The sequence below is a fragment of the Mytilus californianus genome, unplaced genomic scaffold, assembly GCF_021869535.1.
Source record: "Mytilus californianus isolate M0D057914Y unplaced genomic scaffold, xbMytCali1.0.p SCAF_3, whole genome shotgun sequence".
NCBI lineage: Eukaryota > Metazoa > Mollusca > Bivalvia > Mytilida > Mytilidae > Mytilus > Mytilus californianus.
In genome coordinates, this window is record NW_026262679.1 from 57,330,334 (window position 1) to 57,354,275 (window position 23,942).

A 23,942-nucleotide genomic window follows, 5' to 3' on the forward strand; every position below is an offset into this window, starting at 1 on the left:
AGATCACCTTTCAGAACTTAATATGGTTGCACACATTTTAGAGACATTGTTCAGTATTGGAGTGATTAAGCCTGACTGTTGTTCTGGTTATAAATAATTCGACACATTCTCAAGGGGGTTTGTCTCCTAATTAGTTTGCAATTCAAAATCTAAGTTTCATTATGCAATTTTTAAATTAAATTGTTCTTATTGATTATCTTAGTGCTTTTTCCTCAGTTTTGTGTGCGCTAGAGTTGTCACGGCTTGTTTAATTATAATGTAATTTCATGCTGTATTCTATTCAAAGTGTTTTATTGTTCAAGTTGAAACATCGATCGTTCATTTAAACAAAAGGATAGGACAAAAGCCAACACTAATCCTCATCTCACCCAAAATCTTATCTATTTCGTTACATTAATTGATTGCATTACTATAATTTTCGTTTTTGCTATACTTTGTAGTGCGTTGTTTATATAATTTGTTCAATATTTTAATACAGGTATGGTATGGTGCGTTGTTGAAAAAAAATGTTTTGGTCTTTATTTATATTTCAAATGATTTTATTGAGTAACAATCTTACTTCAACTTAATTGACAAAAATATCCCAATGAGGGATAGTGTTGAGACTGACGAATACTGTTTGATGCATTGTGGGAAATGCCGTTGCGACAACAACAAAGACGCCTTACTGATTTTAAAAGCAATATTTACACAAGAAGAACCATCTGATATCTAAATTATTTATCACTGTATATTGACATACACAAACATTGCATTCAGATTATAAAAAGAATATTTGAAAAGGCCTTAGAAATCATTTATAAAAGCCCTCATCTATCAATACATATAATGGAACATGTGAAAACTACTGGTAACGATATGGACGATTTCGATGATGCAGAGTTAGAAGAATTATATAGCTGGATTGACGGCATTCCACTGTCCAGACCAAAAAGAAACATAGCTAGGGACTTTTCTGATGGCGGTAAATATGACATTTTAAGTAGTTGAAAGAAAAAAACAATCTACCTACAGACAGAGACACATGTATACTATAACATGATAATTTGAGTATACATCTATTAACACTTTTGGCATTTAGTTGAATTTTGTCTCTGAATGACCTCAGATCTGCTCTGAATAACCTTCTGACGTCAAGCAACAATCACTTTTCCATTGTGACTTCAAATTTTTTACATTGTGCCTGTACGAAAAAATCCAGGCGTATTTTACATGGATTCCAGACGGAAATTTTAGAAGGAATCTGTTTAAAGTCCCCCTTTACACGAAGAATCTTTCTTACATGGATTCCAGGCGGGTTCAGGGCGGAATAGGGCCGAAATATGCAAATTTATCCGCCTGTCTTAGGGGGGAAAAATTCCGTCTGATTAAAAGGAAAAATGTTTTTCTCAAAAAATATCCGCCTAAAGAGACGGAAAATATATCCGCCTAAAGAGACGGAAAATATATCCGCTTTTAGAAGTGAGAAAAAAATCCGCCTTAAAAATTGGAAAAAAATTCCGCCTTAGAATATGAGAAAAATTCCGCCTTAAGAATATGAAAAAAATTCTGCCTTCAATGAAGGAAATTTTTCATTCCACAGATCCAGGTTTTTACCATTTCTATGCATTCTTGCAAAGAAAAACTAGGCCTTCATACAAATAAAATAGTAAAATTGTTATCAAACTTGATCGACTGTATTTAAGCAACTACAATTTACTACATGTATAATATTGACATTTTTAGTTCTTCCCAATTTCTTCATTTTCAGTTATTAGTCATATTTTAATGTCTTTTCAGTGTTCTTCGAATAAAAAGTATTATCACAATTTCCTTAATTTCTTTCGTGCATAACTGATTTGCTCTGTAACAGCATCATTAATCTGACCATCTTGTATGCATTTGTTGTGTTTTGTGCACCAAGCAGTTACATAAACTGAAAAAAAAAATGAGGACATAAATTAAAATTACCATGCATTATTGGTTAAATTAAAATGAATTTACCAAATTTGTCTATGTTAAACAGGTAAATTGTGAGCTGCATAAGTAGGTCGGGTGTCTTTTTCTGAGCATCCCTTCATTGGTTTATTTGGTCATGTGTATTCCAATATATATTTTGTATTTTTTTTTCACTATTTTGACATATTGACTTGAATTTACTATTTTTACCATATATTATTCAATACACAACAGAAACATTTAAAACTTGATATTATAAGATTAAACTATAAAAAAATAAGAGTTGTTAGGCAATTGTTTTAAAATGTAATTAAATTTTTAGAAAAAAAACCTTGTAAAATCAAGGGCAGATAATTATAATGAATTTAATTTACTCAGGACCTGTTTTGGGGATTTTCTGAAGAAAATAAGACCTGTGGGCTGTGACCCCCTATTTCAATTTGCTAATTTGGATTTTATGTGCATTTTAAGCATCATAGATTATTTCAAATTGTTGTGTTTAAATAAAAGATTATATATCATGTTTATATCTAAAAAAATTACAGATGGTTTTACAACTTTTTTCAAAATGTTTTGAAAGTCCAACATGTGCAAATTCTACTTTAAAAGCATTTTAAAATAAGGATTTCTTTCGTATAAAACTACTTACTCAAAGTCTGATTGTGTTTCCATTCTTCAGTCCTATCAGAAAACATTTTGAAAAGATTATATTAAAACTAATAGTCTGCGCATACATCATTCTTTAAATTTTCTTTTCACCAGTTCTGAAATATAAAAAATTGTCTGATACTAAATATTACCATTATATTCAGTGCATGAAGTGTATAGGTTGATATTCTTTACTTTGATTAATATTTGTTTTTCATTTTACTTAAACATCATACAGTTGTAGGCCTATATTTACATGTAAGTCTTGCCCATTTTTAAAATTTTAAATTTGATCCATAATTGAGTACTTAAGTTAAAGATAATACTTTTTGCCTTTTGTGGATAGATGTCTATATATTTAATTATTGCAGTCATATCACAGATCTCCAATTTTGCCAAAACTACTATAAAGAAATATTTTATAAAAGAGATTGTCTTAAAAATATAAGTCTTGTGTGTACACTGAATACCATAATAATTATTTATATGCAAAAAATGCATGGTCTTATAGTTATTTTCTTAATCCTACATGGTTAAGAAGATACTTTATATATGTCACATTTTATTTGAAGGAAATAGCAGTTTCAAAATATTCAAAATGGTGGAAATACTTATTCATAATTTGTACTTACCAAAAGATTTAATCCAAAATATATGAAAACATCAATCTTCCTAAATCCAATAGTCATGTCATCAGAAGAATACATCTGCACTTTTTAATGTTAATAGAATACTTTGGAACTTTTTAGTCTAAACTCTACATCCATTGTAAAATTCATATTTTGTTCATGATAAATTAGACATCTTTGCTTGTTGTCTGCAAGTTCAAATTTTGAATCTGTTGGGGTTGTTTAGGGAGTTGTTTGAACTGTTTCCCTAATCATACTATTTAAATTACCTAAATCTTAAATATTTGATATATATAATAATAAATAAAAAATATTCACATGATTTTATCTATTTTCCTTATATTTTAAGTTGTAGAAATTTCAGAGAAATGTACAAAACAATGTGGTCTCCTTCACTGGGCCCCAACTCTTTTGTACATCATTTCCTGTCAATATCACAGAGATAAATAGAAACCAGATGGCACATATCATTTCTATCACTAATTGATAAGAAAGAGACTGCATGGAAATAATTTTTGTGTATACTAATTAATTAAATAGAGATACTTGAAAATAAATTAATTGTAACCTGCAATTCATTTAATGGAAAATTCAAAAATAAATTATTGTCTGAAATTCTGTAAGTGAAATAATTAAAGTATATATATATATATATATATATATATATCTTGTCACTTTATATAATGTTTAAGTGCATTATAGATAGCAACACATAACATGTAAATCTATTTTAAAGTGAGTAATCATTTCAGTAATCAAGATTAATTAAATTACACAATTAAAATTATAAATTACCTAACAATGCTATAAATTTATAGACACTATTTAGTATGTAAATATTAAAAAGTAACCAATGCAGGGATTATAATTGGCTATAATTTTTTTTTCAAATTCATAATTGAATAATGCAATCACTTTACATTAAATGTTAGATTTTAGGGTGGTACAAACACTGGATTTACTGCCCAAATAATCAGCACTCTCTCATTACTATAGAATTTTAAAAAAAAATTCAGTAATGATATATTTTTCATTTGAAAACATAAACAGAAAGAAAATTTCTGCCTGATAAATTTGACAAAATTTTCTAAGTACAATTCCCGCCTGATAAATTTGAACAAAATTTTCTAAGTCCAATTTCCTCCTAAGAAACTTGAACAAATCTACTAAGTCCAGCATTCCGTCTATGATATTTCTTTTACAACAGAAATCCTGTTAACTCAACAGGAAAGTAGTAAACATTTCGCCTAAGGTCTATGATACTTAAGACGGGTTTTTTTCTATATTCCATGTCCGCCTTAATTCCGTCTATAAGTCTTAATTTTTAGGTGGATTCCGCCTGGGTTCCTGCTATTTTTAAGCGGAATCCACCTAATATTCTCATACGGGTGATTTCAAAGTTTACGGTAACTTGTGTGATTTTATGTAATAGTGGAAAAATTTGCATACAAGTGTAAATACCTCTATGGTCTAGACATAGTATAGTACATACAATGCAGTCTGTGAAATCTGTCCACATAAGGCTTTGATTAGTATTTCTGCTTAATTATAAGCAAATTGTATCAAAGTTGATGTATATCGATTCACTCACAAATCAATTTTACATAGTTTATCTCATTTCCCCAAAAATACAGTCCTCGAAATTAGCACAGGACCGAAGGACATGTCCTGTAAAAATATATTCATATTATTCGGTCCTGTCGATTTTTGTTAATTTTGTAATACATTCTTAAGAAAAATTTGAAGAATCATCAATTCGGTCCTGTAAATGCCAAACCCCAATTATTCAAAACTCACAGTTATGTACAAAATGTATGGAAGGCTAGTTTTTCACATATTTATGAAAGGAAAAGGTGATATACATTGTATTATAATTTATTAGACCACTTATGCCAGACAATCAAAATCGCTACTGTATGCAGTATATATGTCTCTGCTACAGATACATGTACATGTACAAATGTACACATGTAACTACAAAATTTATATAAATATACATTGCCACTAAGTCTCGATAGTTAGTCCTTATAATTATGAAGTCTTGACAGGTTATTTTTAATATTTTCCTGTAATTCCTTTCTTCAATCAATGTCCATGATGTCATAACGTTGAAGCAATTTTTTTTTCCAGACATGTGCTATTTTTAATCTTCTTCGAAGAAAAAATTATGAGAAGGGATATTTGATATGATTCATCAATTTTAATAATGTGAAATTTGTGAAAATTTTATTCTTTACAGTATGACATTGAGTATTTAAAGGATTTAAAGATCACTTATTTAAGTAATTCAGAACCATTTTATGAGCTAAAGTATCTTTAATACATATATTGTGATTATGGTGATTGTTAATATAAAAGAGCAATATTTTTTTCATAACTAATTTTGAATTTGAAAAACAGAATGTCTTATGCTGCTGTATAAATCATGATAAATCAATGGTCCATAATTAAAACCATTTTTGTTATATTTAGTTCTGGTAGCAGAGATTGTAAGGCAATATTTTCCGCAAATCATTCAAATGCACAACTACTCCCCTGCAAATTCCACACCTCAGAAAAAGGAGAACTGGAACGTGCTAAACAGGTATACAATATTCTGCCGTGAACCCACGCCTTTCTCTGGTTTTGTGGCTAGTCAGACTAAACTACAATGCTCGTGTGCTTTATTTAGTTTATTCACTGAAATTATTTATTTTTCTGATTTTGGTTTTTATATATTCAAAATATTAAGACAGAGTTCACTTGACAATCATGAAAAAAAACCACTAAGAATAAATTAATTTTTTTCAAATTTTAGACTGAAATTTTTTTTGTTCTGCTTTGATTATTTAAAATGATTTATATCATTTTCCTTTAAAACAAGCTAAAACTTCATGTGTACATGTGTGCATGCATAATGATATGGAACAGAGAGATCAAAATGTTTTTTCAGTACATTGCTGAATACAATACGAAAAAAAACTATTTTGATGACCTTGACTTCATGTTTCAGAAAGATACGCTCAAAGTTATCCATTTATTTAAAATAATAATTATCACGATTATGCTAAAAGAAAAGATATTTTCTAGTTTGTAAATTAAAGTTGGTAAAATGATGGTCATTTTCCATGTGTAAGTATAATTGATTCAAGTGAACTCTGCTTAATAAGATGTTTTAGATCTAAAAATCTATTGATGTTAGTTTACAGATTAAAGAATGGTTTAAAATGATTTGTTAAGAAATCATTGCACATTAGATGATTGTTATTACAAAAATGTGCAAACACGACACATTTTAAACCCTTTTATGTATCTCCTTAATTGATCATACAATGTACACTCAGCAAATCTGACTTTCTTTAATTATTTCCTGACCATTTAACAAAATCCTTTTTAGAAATTCATAAACATGCATGAGCAGTCTAAAATTGAAGTTAAGATTATTTTGCAATTTTTCAGTTGATAGGAAAGTGACTTGACCATCTATATATGGTTGAGTGGTCTAGGGGTTAACATCTATAATTGTTCAAGTTCATACAGTTTTTTGTCAAGTTCGTACAGTTTGAAATAAGATGCTGCATCAAAGATCAAAGAAATTATTTCAATAATAGACTGTTCATACCTACATTGTACATACTTGTACAAAATTGTTAATGCACTTGTCTAATACTTATTAATACTGTACTTTATATTTCAGTTTTAAATGTCCTTTTATTTATTTTCTTCTGATAATTTGCACATTTATTTAACCACATATGCACATCATAGACAGCTGCTTCAAATAATTAGAAATAGAAATTTATGAAAATTGCAGCCATGTTTAAGTAAATCACTCTTGTGGCTCATGTCACAATAACACTGTTTCAAGCTGAAGCAACTTTAAGCAATATTTAATATATTTGATACATCCTGGAACCTCTGGTAATGAGGAGATAACTATTGTTTACAAAATTATCATTCTGGTGTACAAATACTTGTTTTTGGAAAGAATGAATCACTGTCAGACTCTGTTAAACGTCTGTAAGTATTATTATTTCCTTATCAAACTTATTTGTTATTGCTTTACTTGAAAAGTGACCCTTCAAAGGTCAGGAAGCTCAGAAATGAGAAATTGCAAAAGAAACCAAGTATTTGTATGAAAATGGACATAAGTTATTGATGCTCCCATTGTTAATTCATGTACCTGCACAGGTTTGAAATATTCCTGATACATTTGTAGTAGAGAGATGAAACAATTTTCAAAATTATCAATTAAGCAATAATGAAATTATTATTGAGCTGGTTTATTTGTACACACAATCAGTGACATGTACAGAATAAAAAAAATTGTGGAATGAAAGTTAAGCAAGATGAAAGGGGGATGGAAGGTTGAATTTAACTCTTTACTTTATTTATAAAAAAATAAGAAAAAAGGGATAACTTCAGTCCACTGAAATCTCCCGTGTTAAACTGCCTCACATAAATAGATTTTGTCTTAAGTAAAAAAGAAAAGCATGGCATGCAAGATTGATAAATCATACCAATTTCATCTTTGAATCAGCTGTTATGTGTACATATGTCTTCTCAAAGGGAGATAACTTTATCTGAACTGTTTTAACATTTGGTGTGTTCCTCCTCTTCCAGTTTTGGTAGCAGAATTAGTAAGGCATTGTTGTTCACAAAAAGGTTTGGTTGACCTTCACAACTACACAGGTGCTAACAGCACAAATAAAAAAGAAGAAAATTGGCGTTTAATGAACAGGTAATGACAGCACATGAGTTTTATATGGATAATAAGTCAAAATGAATCTCAAAGTAATTATTTTTTATTTATTCAAACATATTTAATTCAATAAGCAAGTATATTTATAATCAAATTTAAAGTCATAAGATGAAGAAATACTAAAAAAAATGAAATAGAATAGAATAGAAACTAATATTGCTATATTATAAAGAATAAATTATACATGTAACATGTACGGTACAATGTAGGTATTCAAAACTGACAGTTTGTAAACAAATATATAAAATCTTTGACAGAATGGTACTGTGCTGTTGTCATTTGTCATAATATCCATCTTAAAACTAAATCTATGTTTTCCATGTCAAAATGCATGTTCCCAAAAAATATTTGACTACATACAGCTGTATAATCCCTAAAATATGAATTTTTTTCATTTATAATCTTGATTTTCATTTCCTTGATCTCATATACATGTAGACAAAGGCTTTATGAGTTATTGTCATCACTCTATGTCTGTTGTCAGTCTATTTGTCATTAAATGAGTTACATTTTCATCATCTGGTGTGAAATTAATCGGTCAATTTGATGTGTGATTGATTGATGGTGTTTAATGCCATTTTAAGCACTCTTTGCTATATTGTGCAGCCAGTTTTTATAGGTAGAGGGAACCGGAGTACCTGGAGAGAACCACAACCTTCAAAAGGATAACTGGTAATCCTAGTTAATTAAGACCAGAGTGGAAGGCACCTGTTGCAAGTAGGGTTCAACCGTTGGAACTCACAACCTCAATGTGGATTGGCAACTCGTAGTGATAACACATGTACTGTAGATGAACTACTTAGACTAAGCGGCCACCAAGGCATCCTAGGCCTAGCTGATTTGAATCAAATTTGTCCAGAATAAAAAAAATGATTGTCTTTATAAGAATTTCTCATTACCTTCTGATTAGCCAATAAAACATGGCTTCCAGAGGCAGTCTTTGATTCTGATTGGCCAATTTTGAAAAATCTCATCTGAAGGAGGTACATGGTGACCTTAAGTAAGGGAGAGAACTCATATATATACATGTTTTGAAGTTGTTTTTGTTTTTTGTAGCAATGTTTGAAAAATTAAATACTTCATCTGTTTGAGATTTGCCCTAAGATTTTGACTTCTTCATTAATTTTCAACCATTAAATATGTACAACGAAGAGAATTTACCTACATTTTGTGTAATTTAGAAATAAGTTTCTCCCAAGGCATACACATGTATTACAAAACAGTAAACAGTAATGGATCTTTCTACAAAGAACATGTGCACCAGCCAATTTATTACACAAACAAATGTACACCTACTGATGTTGTCCACTGGCATTATATTCAAATACCCCAAAACTGTTCATTTTCAGGATACCCCAAAAATAAAATGCCACAGTGAATTTTAACAAAACTTGAGTTATTGCCTTTAAGATAATTTTAATGATTTATTTTGTTTTTGGCTTTTATCTTGAAAATTCTTATGGATAGAATGAAATTTATATAGCAAAATGATCAGCTAGACAAAAATCTACAAATAAGTCTTATTGACCGAAATCTTCAGTCAGCTTTATATGAGTTATTGCTCTTCAATGACCTGTTTTACCTTTGCTGCAATGTTGGCTATTATCTTTAATTTTAAAACTGAAGTAGAAAGAGTGAAATTCTAAACAACAGAACTGAGCAGCTAGACATGCTCTTCAAAGAGGTCAACATGGCCAAAAAACATATGTTTACTCCCCATCCTTTAATTTCAGTTTTTACCTAGTTTTTATGTTTTTGGTGAAAATTACAGTATAGGTAAAGAGTAACAAAATATATCAGGCAGACTGTTGAAAATCTACAATTAAGTCAATTTATGACCAAAATGGTCAGTCGAATCATTAAAGAAATTATTCTGAAGGTTTTGAAGTCTTAGAACTGTCTGCCCTATGATCTTCCCCTACATGTCTTGCAAAATTTGCATGCACCAATGTTTTATTGCTAGGTATAATTTTTCTGCTAAATTACTAGAATTTTGATGTTAGCTGCCGTACTTCTTTTTTTTTACTTTTGTGCTTCTAAAATGTTAACTTCATCTTTGTACTTGTAGTTATTCAGCACATTTTTTTCTTTATTCATTTAAAAATACTTTTTAGCTTTTTAATTGTAAAACATCTTTCTATTTCAGCACAGTATTTAAATTTTTAAACTGAAATAATGCTTTAATTTTTACCTTGTTACTTATAAGTTTAAGAACTTTACATTGATACCATAAGTTAATGTCCCTATACAAATTTACAAGTTTGATATCTTTTCATCTGCATTTATGTACCAGTCCGGTATATGAGATACAATCATATTGACTGATTTCTTTTGTATTTAACCATACCAGAAAAACTAACACTCGCACTTCAGTATTTTAACAATAAAATTTATGAAGACATGATATTTGAAAGTATGAAAAACTGAAGAAGTTTAATTTTTGTTAATAAAGAAAATATAATTAATAAAATTATACTCGTTAATTGAAACTTTGATCAAATGTTCTTCATTCATTGCTGAATTTATTATATAGTTTCCATTAAAAGTTTTCAGGTCGAAGTATATTCATATTTACAGCAACTACAAATATCAATTAAATTTGTACTGAAAAAAATATGTACTTGTTAATGCTTCTTTACAAAATAATAAGGCAGTCAAGCATATACATGTATTCTAAAAAAAATGTTTTCCGCTGGGTGTGAATTTTTCAAATGACGTACAAAAAATTTAAAGAACCTTTTGTTTGTTTAATAATAAGAAAATCACACTCTATAGTTACAAAATGTGATCTGTAAATGTATGAGTTCTTTTACATTATGGGAGAAATATTTACTTGAATGATTTAGTGCTAAACAAGAATTGTGATCGAAATGTCTTTCAGGAAAAAAACAGTGAACAAAAGTAAGTAAATATTTTTATGAATATTTTCCAGAAAAGTTTTTACCAAATTGGGTTTTGAACTTGGGGATGATGTGATGCGAGATGTTATAACAGCAAAGCCAGGAGTTATAGAAAAAGTTTTAATGATGTTACGCACAAAACTGAATAGAGCAGAATGGGAATTAAAGAAGCAAACACAGAAGAGTAAAGGAGGGGGAGGTAAAAAAGAAAGTGATAAACCAGAAGCTGATCAGTATATGGGTAAGGACGGATATATCCAAGTTTTCTGTAAGCCAGTTTCTTCCTTCTGTCATTCTCACAATGTTGAATTATCTAAAGATATTTTGATAATTTTGTTGAAATGAATACAAGTTATAAAAAGTAATCTGTGAGCATAGATTACAAATTCATAAAGCCATATTAGGGGTTGACCATTTGATTTCTGGTTGGTTTGGGGGGGGGGGGATTTTGAAAACAAATATCATGGCCTGGTAAGAGCTGAAAATAATTAAACTTGCATAATACAGGGTGAAAATGAAAATTCTGCAGTGCGAAATGCAGGAATCAATTGTGTACAAAAGTGCAAATTTTCGTGCATCAAAACTGATGAAAAAACATGCATGCTTAGCAACAGATGAAAATGAAAAGTTGTTCCAGAAAATAAAACCCTACAAATTCAACAGTATTTTTTTTTTGTATCTAAAATTTCACTGCAATTACAATAAAACTCTGGGGTACTTTTCACTATATATTACGACAAAAATTGATCGTAAGTTATATGAAATGGTCATGACCTACAAGTATTTTTTCTCGAAAGTGTTTTGGTGAAATGAGTCACAGACCATTGGTAACTTTCAGCTGTTTTTAACCATGGATCACAGGAAGTTATTATTCCTCTTTTTCAAAATAGCCAATTTTCTTAGTTTTCAGGCTCAGTCAGGGTAATTTAAGAATGTAAATGTGTAAATGGTATATAAGTACATGTATGATATATTGTGATATTGATAGCAGTATAAAATCATTTGTAACTGTAAGCATTGAGCAGTATTTTTGTATTTGTTCTTCCAGTTGTAAAAGGCAATGACCCATGGGGTTGGGAGTCAGAATTTCTGGAAAGAGACTGGACTCGGGGAATAAAAGTTTATGGTAAAAACACCTGGCTAGACTAAAGTAGTAAAAAATTTGGGTGTTTTTTCCTAATTTAGATGCTAATTAAATACTGTACTAATTTTGGCAAATTAATTTAAAAATAATTGCATGCCTTTATATTTTAAAAAGAATCAATTAACATATTTATATTTAAATTTTTGTGTGATAAGATTACTAATTTTAGAGTTTTGTCTCGGCTTGACGGAGTGAAAAAGCTAGACCTAGGTATGCTGTTTCCATCACCGTCAGCGTCAACAATGCATTAGTTTGTGATTAGGTCAGTTTATGGGGAACCACTAGTGGTGGGTCAATGATATTTGGTATGCAGTAGTATCAGCATTGGCACACCTCATTTCCATGGAGATTATTTGGCCTGCCCCCTCAGTCATGGTCTATTGACTATGAAACTTTTGCTTAATTTACATCTATTAGTTTGTGATTAGGTCAGTTTATTGGGAACCACTAGTGGTAGGTTAATGATATTTGGTATACAGTTGTATTAGCATTGGCACATCTCAATTCAAAAGAGATTATTTGGCCCTGCCCCTCAGTCATGGTCTATTGACTTTAAAACTTTTTCTTAGTTTACATGTATTAGTTTGTGATTAGGTCAGTTTATTGGGAACCAATAGTGGTAGGTCAGTGGTATTTGGTATGCAGTTGTATTAGCATTGGCACATCTCATTTCCATGGAGATTGTTTGGCCCTATATATACCTCAAACTCAGAAATCTACCAATCAAAAAACTTGATTTGTTGTTTTGAGCACAACTGTTGTACTGAATAAAGTTTTATGACTGAGAGCCCAGAGGTACTAGGAAAGGAGGAAGATGACTAAACTACATTTAAAAATACCATTGTAAGTCTATTATTGGTTCACAACACATTTTCATGATAAGACGGGTTGAGTGCCTTTTGTCTATGAATTATTGCAAGATTTTCTATATTTTTATTTTCACATAGCTTACTATAACTTTCATCAGTCAGTTAAATGGACAATTGAAACCTCCTAAATTTATACTATCAGAAGGTTGGGCTACAAGTACAGTCATATTAATCTAAAATAGAAAAATATTTTTTCGATGGTATTTTCAAACATGGTTAGACCATTTTAATGTATTGTTCTGTTTCTATTTACTCATATATTCATATACTGCACTGTGAACATCCTGTTTTAGGCTAGTTGATGTACAAACCAATGTATATGATCTTACTATGTTAAAATGACTAAGAAAATTACTTCTCAATTAAATTATATATCTTACAAATGTCCTAGGAATTTTGCTTTGAAAATTTGTTATGAAGAAAATTTCCTTCAAGATAGTTTATTAAGTTTATTACTTCACCCTTTTTTAAGTTATATTTGCATGATGTAAAAATCAGGTGTTAATTAAATGGCGATTAGTTTTTTGCTCTTCAAAATCTTTACACTTAACCTAACATTTGTGTTTTTGTGATCTATTGTAAATCTATAAACTCATTTCATTAACATTAGCAGTTATATTATATAAAAGTTTATAATTTCAATTTTATATCCCCACTCTAGGAATGGAGGTTGTTTTGCAATCACCTTGTCTGTCTGTCTGTCTTTGTCCATCTTTTTGTCAAATAAATATTGCCATTACACTTTTATCAGGAACTGCATAATAGAATTACTTCATATTTGTCAGCAGCTTGATAGTGATGGGTTATAATGTGTGAACGCTACTTCTTGTTTGCCAATATTTTGAATTTTCAACAATTTTAAATTAAAACAAATCTTTTCATCACACTTGTCTTAGTAACTACTAAACGGAATGAACTCATATTTGGTTAGCAGCTTAACAGTGATTTGCTGTAACTTTTCAGATCTGCAGGACACCTTCTTCCGGTTTTCTGTTTGTGTGTGGGATCAAGCACAAAATTGTGTGCAACTTCTTATTTGTTTTATTTTAATCTATTTTTTTTTTAGTTTTATCTCCAATAAATGTTTTGGAAGATATAAAAATATGTTGCACAATTTCTGCATTCATGAGTAACAATTTATTTTGGTAACCCAGTGCTGCCACAGTTTGAAGTTTTTAATGATTTTTATATATATGTAACTTTTCTAAATAACTAAATTCTTCTTTCATTTTAGGATCACCAAGAGGAAAAGGAATGAAACAAGACACAACTAGAGGGTATGTATTTTGAAATAAAAATTAAAGATTTTTCATGATAATTCAATTCAAGAAATCAAAATACTTTTCAGAAGAATAATTTGCCATTGCACGTTAAACAGCTAGACAGACAAACAGACAGAAAACCATGCATGCTAGCATGTTAACAGTTTTAACCATCGATAGTTGGACCCATTATATGCATTCAAAAGTAACATTTAATTGTAGTCTACATACATATACATGTTACCACTATTTTCTGGAGATAGGATACCATTACATATATTATTCATGGGAGAAGGAGTAGAAAAAGTTAATAATTGTTTCCTTGTTTTTTCATCCAAATTAAATATTGCATTAGCAACTATTATTCTTATTTTTTTAATCAAATGAAAAATAGATTGAAAGGCCTTCTATTATCACATCATAGACACTGCAAAAGACTTTTTATAAAAAACATATATGGACGTTTTAATTGAAATGACAAGATGAATAAGGCCTTTGCTATACGGCTTATGGGTACAACTCATATGAATAATCAGATTCTAGAAATGATTATGCAAGGGAAAAATTCTGCTTTTCCGAGATTTCAATGTGTGGTCAGAATATTCCATTTGCAAAATAAGGCCTCTGATGGTAGAATTAAAGAGAAGGTGAAAATTTAAGAGTATTAAATTCTCTAGCTGCATTTAGAGAATTTTTTTATGAAAGCATACTAGTGGTTAGAACTGACTGCATATTGAAAGTTGAAACACCATGCAAGAAAAGGGATAAGGAATGTACCATAAGATATTACAAATAATGAAAAGTTTTGCCGTTAATTACAGATACCCTTATCTTCAGAGAGATCCTCAGCTTGAGTTGATAACTCTCTACAATCTAGACAGGTATAAATATACACATGCAGGAATGAGGGTCAACACCGTGGGATATATGTTATGTTTTGCTTTTTACAGTACACACAAGATGATTCAATTAAATCACTGTGAATCATGTTGATTATTGGTGATTCACAAATCACTGTGAATCATGGTGATTATTGGTGATTCACCATTCAGTACAGCACAGTGAACACATGGATAAATACACCTGTTGTTGTATATTCATAATACATAGACAGAATTCATACTGAATCACCAAGAATCACCAGCCAAAGTGATTTTGAACTGATTCACCTTTTGTTTACTATACATATAAACGGTTACTTTTTTGACAAGAGAAGGTGTACTCTTTTGTTTTTATCTTCATTGCTTGGATCTGGACTGCACTGAAATGAGTCTACACTTGTCTATTATTTTCATTTTCTTTTTTTACAGCTTCAGGTATAAATTGTGATAATTCAGTATAGAAGCTTTTATCACTAGTATTGTACACTAACTTTAGTCAGGCCTTATATTTTAAACTTTTTGTAGAAGTTCTTTTGATTTCTTTGTTTCAGTATAGCCTAGGCATCTTGCAATGGTTAGTCAGTCCACATCTTTTTTGGAGGGAATATTGGTTCCCATCTGTCCCTGTACCAATAGGTCTTCAATCTGTATTCAAAGGTTCCTTCAGAGTTTGCTTCTAGAATTATTTTTTGCACAGTTGTGACAATTATATATTGGATATCCCTTAGATAGAGGAATTTGACGTGGTGTTTTTTCTTTGTTATTGTCATATTGGTTGATATGTATAGTAAAAGTAGGTTTTCTGTATTTTTTCTCCCATTTTAAAAATATTTGGTGATAATTTTTCACACAGCTATCAATTGGTAAAAGAATGGTAATGGCAAACCAACTCTACAATAATAAACCAATATTACACTGTACAATTCATTCTCAGGGTGCCCTATGGAAATTTTTTTCCATTTTTATGCCCCACATACGATAGTAGTTGGGGCATTATGTTTTCTGGTCTGTGCATTCTTTCGTCTGTCCCGCTTCAGGCTAAAGTTTTTGGTCAAGGTAGTTTTTGAGGAAGTTGAAGTCTAATCAACTTGAAACTTAGTACACATGTTCACTATGATATGATCATTTTGACCCCAATTTCACGGTCCACTGAACATAGAAAATGATAGTGCGAGTGGGGCATCCATGTACTATGGACACATTCTTGTTTTTTTTTATTAAACCATTGAATTAAAGGAGATGTAGGATATAAGTCAAATAGACAGCAACCAAAAACAAAAAACACAACTTAAGGTCAGCATGCCATACCGTCTTCAGCAATAGACAGATGTGTATTACCAATTTGAAAGTTTATAGACAGAAAATTGGCATAATCTTGAATTCTTTTATTTGATTTTTAAAATACAATACAATATTTTAAGATATTTACAAGACTACAAAAAAGATCGGACTGACGCCAGGTATTTATATATGCTTTTATTTATAAAAATCATTCATGTCCTAAGCCATTTTATATATATTAATCAATCTATCTGCTAAATTTGTTCTTTGCATTAGACTATAGTTATAATTGCCTCTCACTTGCAACCCTTTTGTACACAAAGAAATGAATTATTTTGAAACCTTGTATTTGTAATATAAATATATGTTTTCACTTTAGTTTTTACAGGTAAAATAAATTTTCATGCATCTATATTTTAAAACATTCATGAAGAGTTGAAAACATTCATGGAGAGTTGTCTCATTGGCACTCATACCACATGTACATCTTCTTATTTATATGAAAGTAAGGATTTACAAAGATATTTACAATTTCTGAAAAGCTTGCCCTACGGCCAACTGGAAATAATTGCCAACAATCGGATTCAATTGTTGCCTCATTTAAAAAATTCTATCAAACTTTTATCCTCTTGAAAATAACTGGTTAAAAATAATTCTTTGAGATTATTCTTTGTACTGATTCCATGCTTGACCACAAATAGGAAACCACTTCTATAAATAAATAAATTGAGGTTTAGATTGCAGACTTAGTGATGGTTTCTTTTTGTATTTCAATGTTAATATAAATTAAAACCCATTTGTAAACAATATTGTCTGCCAAAAAAGTAGTAAAAATATGCAAACTCTATAAATAACTATTAGTCACCTTGTTTTGACAGACAATGCTGATGATTCCTTGTAAGATTTGAATTGAAATATCCACCATTTTAGCACGGATAAAATATGTTTGTAAAAATTAGTATTCCTCAAGATATCTTATATAGAACCTATAAAAACCATCTGATACTAATCGACTGTTTCAAATTGATTGCGTTCTTTCTTTCAGGGATGAGAAAATGAATTAAAAATGCCCTTCAAATATGATGTCTTTATAATTTGCTACTTTGTCAGCACAACCTGTTTATTTGCATCCCGAATCACTTCCCAGTGTTTAGCTGTAAAACTCTTGGTTTATTTACTCCAAATGTGTTCTGTCTTATCATCAGGGAAATCTTGGTAAACTTTTAAAATCTTTTCTGCTTGGTGAATAATGTTTAGGCTTTATTTTCCTGAACCAAAAAAAAACAGAAATTAGAAAGTTTGCCAGGCAAGTTTGATGGAAAAATAGTCAAAAATATTTTTAAAATATGGAAAATTGACTACAATGGAGGTTTGAAAAGGGGGAAAGATTGCAGTTCAAGCACAAGATACATTTAAACTAGACATCTCCGTTTTTTTAATATATACATACAGATTCTAGATTTCTTTTCTTTCGATTTGAGACCCAAATAATACCAATGCAAATATTAGGTAAAAGTCTGAGTCAGCCTTTTCCTGCCATTTAAAAAAAATTAAATATCTCGAAAAGGAGCTCCATAACCTATCAATATTTTTAGCTTATTTTGTTCCTTAACTAATGCTCTTCTGACTTAAAGTATCAATTTTGAATTCTAGATTTTTAAAATTTCACCTAAGTACATCCTTAAGTAACATCACATCACAAAAGTAAAGCATAAAATATCGCAATAAAACTATATGAATGCACAGCATTGATATGAGCTGCCATTCCATGTAGAAATTAATTTTGTGAACTGTTCCATATTTGTCTCTAGACTGAAATGCTGTTATCTTTATCTTCATACATCATAATTAGATGCTATTAGCAGTGTGTTTATATAGTAATATTTCTACTTTATCACAACAGCTGATTGTTTTTTTCTTAAAGGTAATGGTATTTTAAAGTTTTAAAATTGTCTTCTATTTTTAGAATTTCCTTGAACTCATTTACTTTATTTATACGTTTGTAATTCTGTAGTGAAACAGAAGTGAATAATTTGACTTTTACATGATGATTAATACAAACGTTTTTTTTTTTTAAATTATCAGAGAAGATTGCATATGTCAAAAAGAAGGGTTTTGATGTTGTGAATGTTAAGCAGCCAGGAACCAATCAAAACATTTGTAATATATGCCTTTTATAGCCGACTGTTTTTCTCATTGTTGAAGGCCGTACATATGCCTATAATTGCTTACATCCACTTCATTTGAACTTTGGTAGATAGTTGTCTCATTGGCAATCATACAACATCTCCTTATTTTTATATGGTGTTTTACAGATATTTAATGGGAATCATTTTCATTCCATGTCCTATTTACTACATTTTATATAATAAATCATATCTTTTGTTCCCAAAAGTAATTCAGACATTCAAATACTTTCTTTTCAGCAATATGAAGAAAGAAGAATTTGGAATTAATTTTGACAAGATGTGGAAAATTTTATTTTTTTAATTTTACTTTATTCTTTCACAGGCCAGATTACCCAAGTATCCCAAAACACAAAATTATTAGATCAATAGCTGAAAGTGATGCTGTACCAAGGATTTTATTTGAAGAAAAAGAACAAGAATGTCTAGCTAAAGATGAAACTATAAGGGTAAGATATTATGAAACCGCAATTTATGTCAACTATAAGCACTCTATGTATTAAAACCAGTTGCAGATCCAAGATTTTGAAAAGGGGGGCTTGCCTAGGCAATATGTTTGATTGAAATGAGACTTGTTAAAAGGACTATGTATTTACCTTATAGGTAGTTTATTAAGGGGGCTTGGAACCCCGAATCCCCCCTCCTAACAAAACAAAACACAAAACAAAACAAAACAAACGAAACAAAATAAAACAAAACAAAACAAAACAAAACAAAACGAAACTAAACGAACAAAACAAATTCAAAATCTGCACCTGAAAACTGCTGAATTATACATGCAACTTCTCTAAGAATGTTCATTGCATTTTAACAATTAGCACCTCTCATTTACAGACATGATAGAAAATACAATCTTTCCTATATCTACTAAAATTGGGGGAATGGAGTGATGTTAACATTTTAAGGTCTGTTCACAACTTTTTCTAACATAAGATTATATGTAGTTCAAGAAGGTGTAATTTTTGTTTTCATATTTTCCAGATTCTCGAGGCCAAAATTCACAGAATGGAACATTTAATTCATTTGAAAGATGTGAGAATAGATGACTTACAAAACAGACTAGAAACAATGCGTCCAACTGGAGTACGGAGGTAAAAAGACGCATGTGATAGAAAGTACTGACACCTTCAGGGATGGACAATGCTATATATATATATATAAATCATCACTATATACCTGTATTGTTAGAGCACAGGTGAAAGTGAATCTAACTTTATGTTTGTATTTATGTCTCCACTGAATAAGCCATTCAAGTTTGTACATAATTTGATTACTGTGGATTCATTTATTTTTAGAGGTTACCAATTTTTGTGGATTGAGGGAGAGAAAAAAATTGGTCGTGGATACTAAATTTTGTGGATTTTAACAAATTCTGCTGAAAACTAAAATTTGTGGTCCACTTTGTGCACAGAATCCATGAAAATTAGCATACCATGAATAATAATGAATCCACAGTACTGCTTCTCGGATTGCTGTTACGAAGGGATGATTTAAATTGTGTCACTCACTTGCAAAACAAAAATAAGTGACTGAGCACCTGTATTAACCTTTGACATTTCTATCAATGTAATAACATGTTCACCACATGTACCTCTTGCTTTGGTTTTGCTTTATGAAGTTTTGACTTGGCCAGGTTTTTAAAAATTCACTTGCAATCCTGAATATTATTTACAGATTTAGCTATTACAGAGCTAGTAATTAAATAAATTGGTGTTAGAAAGATGTTTTATGAATGAATGAAAAGAAATAAGCATTTATATCATAAATTGTATTGGCATTTGATCTTTTGCAACATTTGAAATGATAATTTTCAAACATTTTTGATAAACAGCATTTTCCTTGTAAAAGGTTTATTTTCTTATGTTTCAAATGGACATTAAGTTAAAATTAATTTATATGAAAATAAACTATGATCGTTGATGTTTATTACATATAAAAGATTTAAAATAAAATGGGGATTTTAATATTTTAAAAATTTGCTCTTGATATTTTGTAGGATGTAAAATCTTAAATTGGATACAACAAATGGGTAAACATGGACATTGTTTGCAATATATATGTTATATTTTTATTGATCAATGTTGACAGTGCACTTGAAAAATTATAATGGTATCACAGTTGTTTATTATTGTTGGTAAAATGGTTACAGAACGTCCTCGGTTTGTTGTTACATCATGTCTATAAATAAACATTCCTTAAAAATCATCTAACTCTGTGTTATAATGTTTTGTTTTTTCACACAGTTTAAATTTGTTTGTAAAGATAATTTTGTTGGAAATTTGTTTTGGAAATACATTGAATATTGAAACAAATAATAAACAAATTTTTGTCTGCAAGTTTTATTATAACCAGTGCTTATTCCAGATACATTTATTACAAAACATATCATTAATATAAATAAAGTGTAATGAAATATATAAATAGAAAATTAATTTATAAGAAAGTGTTTATTTAGATTTATTTAAAAAATTAGATTGAACATATATAATCCCAATGACATGGAAAGTTAAAAAAAATTCTGCATAGATATTTATTTAATTGAGCATCATGGAAAATTGAAAAATAAAATCAAGATAGATTCTGAGGAACTGAACAATATACTGAGAAAGTTTAAGTGTCAAAAAGTTTAGGCATCTTGTTATTCTAATGATAAAACATTCAGGGGACTTGATTGACAGAGTAGACATGGTAGAAACTAAACGTTGCATCATTTCTTTTTTCACCAAAGAATATAGATCATCAGTTCATTGCAGAATGAAATTTGAGAAATTTTTGGAACATTTTATTATACCAAAAAAGGGGAATAGAAGAATTTCCCAATAATCAAAACTGGCATTTTAAATCAGCAGCATTACTTGTACGGAGAATCCAATCAAATGTTGCAATTATTATCACATGACCAATTGAAAATTTATAATATCTGCAGATAATAATTTCTGAATTTACTGTATTTGAAAAACTTTTATTTGTGAATCATACATTATTTTTTTTTTACAAAAATCATGTGATGAAATGAATTAATGTCTGTGATATTTTTTGTGTAGTGTTTTATAGTACGTACTGTAATTTTTTCATTACTAAATACCTGGATCCTTGGTCATAAAACTTTACTCAGTACTCAGGGTACAAAATGTGTGCTCGAAACACCAAATCTAGTATTTTGATTGGTTGATTTCTAAAGTTTTATGACCGCAAGGCCAGGTTCAATGGCTTAGTGTAAAGAGTAGTGGTTTATGGGTGGTTGAATGGTTTTTTATTTGCTCTCAAAATCGAAAAAAACCAACCTCTACTAATAAATTCTTCTAAGTAGATAATGTGTACTGTTTAACATGAAAATTATGGACCATCAAAGTAAAATTTTATGTGCTTATTTTTTTAGAAATAAATGTATTGAAAAGCTTAATCTTTAAGCTGGAAAAATGATGTTTTGGTCTTTTATATGAAATTTATGGTGTAAAAGGAATAATAAAAAGGAGTATGGTTTAAATATGTTTTTAGGATTATTATTTTGAAAATAATATGAGAAATATGGAAAAATATGAAATATAAGCTGGTTATTGATATGGAAATCTATTGATGATGAGATTATGAATACATATATATATATTTACATCTGAGCCTGTGAAATGTTATTTACTGTATAGTTCTTAAAATTATGTACATTCCGTCCATTTGTTTCTTTCCATTAACAATCAGTTTTATACATTGTAAATTTTACACCATTTTATTTTGTATTTTCTGTTGCTGTTCCATTTGAAAAAAGCATTAATTATTTCAAATCTTGAAAGAGTCTGTAATCAAGAATAAAGTCTTAAAGAATAAAGTTTTGTTATTAATTAATGTATAAATTTTTTGATTGAGTTACTCTTTATTTTTGGTGATGAACTTAATTGATTGTGGATTTTTGTCTCGCCTGTGACGAAAGTCGCAGAAAGTGAGACATAGGTATTACTATCCGGCAGCGGCGGCGTAAACTATTTGTATAAAGCTTTATATTTCAGAAGGTAGAAGACCTGGATGCTTCATACTTTGTATGCAGATACCTTATGTTACGAACTTTCCGTCTGTCATATGTCCAATGTCCTTGACCTTATTTTCATGGTTCAGCGACTGCTTGAAAAAAAAGTTTAGTTTTTTTGTTATGTAAATTTCTCACTTATTATGAGTAATAGGATAACTATATTTGGTATATGGGTTCCTTGCAACGTCTACATGTCCATCAGACAGGGTTCACCTGACCTCAGCCTCATTTCATGGATCAGTGATCAAGGTTAAAGTTACGTGATTAGGTCCGTTTCTCAGATACTACAAGCAGTAGGTAAGCTATATGTGGTGTATGGAATGATTATAAGGGATACATGTCAGTCTGGCAGGTTTCATCTGACCTTGACCTCATTTTCACGGTTCATTGGTCAATGTTAAGTTTTTGTGTTTTGGTCTGTTTTTCTAATACTATAAGCCATTGGTCAACTATATTTGGTGTATGGAATGATTTTTAGGTGTACATGTCTGTCTGGCAGGTGTCATTTGTCCTTGACCTATTTTCATGGTTCATTGGTCAATGTTAAGTTTTTGTGTTTTGGTCTGTTTTTCTTATACTGTATGCAATAGATCAACTATATTTGGTGTATGGAATGATTGTAAGGTGTACATGTCCAACTGGCAGGTGTCATCTGAACTTGACCTCATTTTCATGGTTCAGTGGTCAAAGTTAAGTTTTTGAGTTTTGGTCTTTTTTTCTAATACTATATGCAATAGGTCAACTATATTTGGTGTATGGAAATATTTTATGATGCACATGTCAGTCTCGCAGGCTTTATTTGACCTTGACCTCATTTTCACGGTTCATTGCTCAGTGTTAAGTTTTTGTGTTTTGGTCTGTTTTTCTTAAACTATAAGCAATAGGTCAACTATATTTTTTGTATAGGATTGTAAGCTGTATATGTCTGTCTGGCAGGTATCATCTGACCTTGACCTCATTTTGTTGGTTCATTGGTCAATGTTAAGTTTTCATGGTTAAGTTTGTTTCTTGGATACTATAAGCAATAGGTCAACTATATTTAATGCATAGGTTGATTGTAAGGTGTATATGTCTGCCTTGCATGGTTCATCTGACCTTGACCTCATTTTCATGGTTCATTGGTCAATGTTTAGTTTTCTTGGTTAAGTCTGTTTCTTAGAAACTATAAGCAATAGGTCAACTATATTTAGTGTATTGAATGCATGTAATGTTGATAGTTGTAGTAAAAGCTTAATATTTAGGACTATCAACATAATATCAATGGTTAGTAAAGAAGGCGAGACATTTCAGCGTGTGCACTCTTGTTTGCTATTAGTTCTGAAAGCTCCTGATCTGAGGTCTAAACTCCTGACAATTTCCTAATCTCCTGATCAGAAATTCACAGTCTATCAAAACCATCTCAGAAATAGTTCATTTTTATACGACCGCAAAAAAATTTTTGT

At 29.9% G+C, this 23,942-nt stretch overlaps 1 protein-coding gene and 1 long non-coding RNA gene across 8 annotated transcripts; one reads left to right on the forward strand and one right to left on the reverse strand.

Annotated features, from left to right (window-relative positions):
* The first annotated feature begins 604 nt into the window (after positions 1 to 604).
* LOC127733032 (sperm flagellar protein 1-like) lies at positions 605 to 22,302 on the forward strand. Of its 7 annotated transcripts, none has more exons than XM_052242294.1 (9): positions 605 to 964; positions 5,688 to 5,799; positions 10,889 to 11,097; positions 11,905 to 11,982; positions 14,104 to 14,146; positions 14,953 to 15,012; positions 18,805 to 18,928; positions 19,461 to 19,570; positions 20,476 to 22,302. In XM_052242294.1, the coding sequence occupies exons 1-9, from the start codon at positions 829 to 831 to the stop codon at positions 20,480 to 20,482; spliced, it is 879 nt and encodes a 292-aa protein (XP_052098254.1). In that variant the 5' UTR covers positions 605 to 828; the 3' UTR covers positions 20,483 to 22,302. The 7 variants fall into 7 exon arrangements, with proteins under 7 accessions (XP_052098254.1, XP_052098253.1, XP_052098255.1 ...); XM_052242293.1 differs by lacking the exon at positions 5,688 to 5,799 and adding an exon at positions 7,818 to 7,935 and having other exon boundaries at positions 607 to 964; XM_052242295.1 differs by lacking the exons at positions 5,688 to 5,799; positions 14,953 to 15,012 and adding exons at positions 7,818 to 7,935; positions 16,434 to 16,472 and having other exon boundaries at positions 607 to 964.
* LOC127733056 (uncharacterized) lies at positions 1,184 to 3,831 on the reverse strand. The gene is made up of 3 exons (XR_007996685.1): positions 3,219 to 3,831; positions 2,588 to 2,702; positions 1,184 to 1,915 (listed from the first exon to the last, which is right to left on the reverse strand). It is a non-coding gene; the product is annotated as an uncharacterized LOC127733056 (long non-coding RNA).
* Positions 22,303 to 23,942: the final 1,640 nt, after the last annotated feature.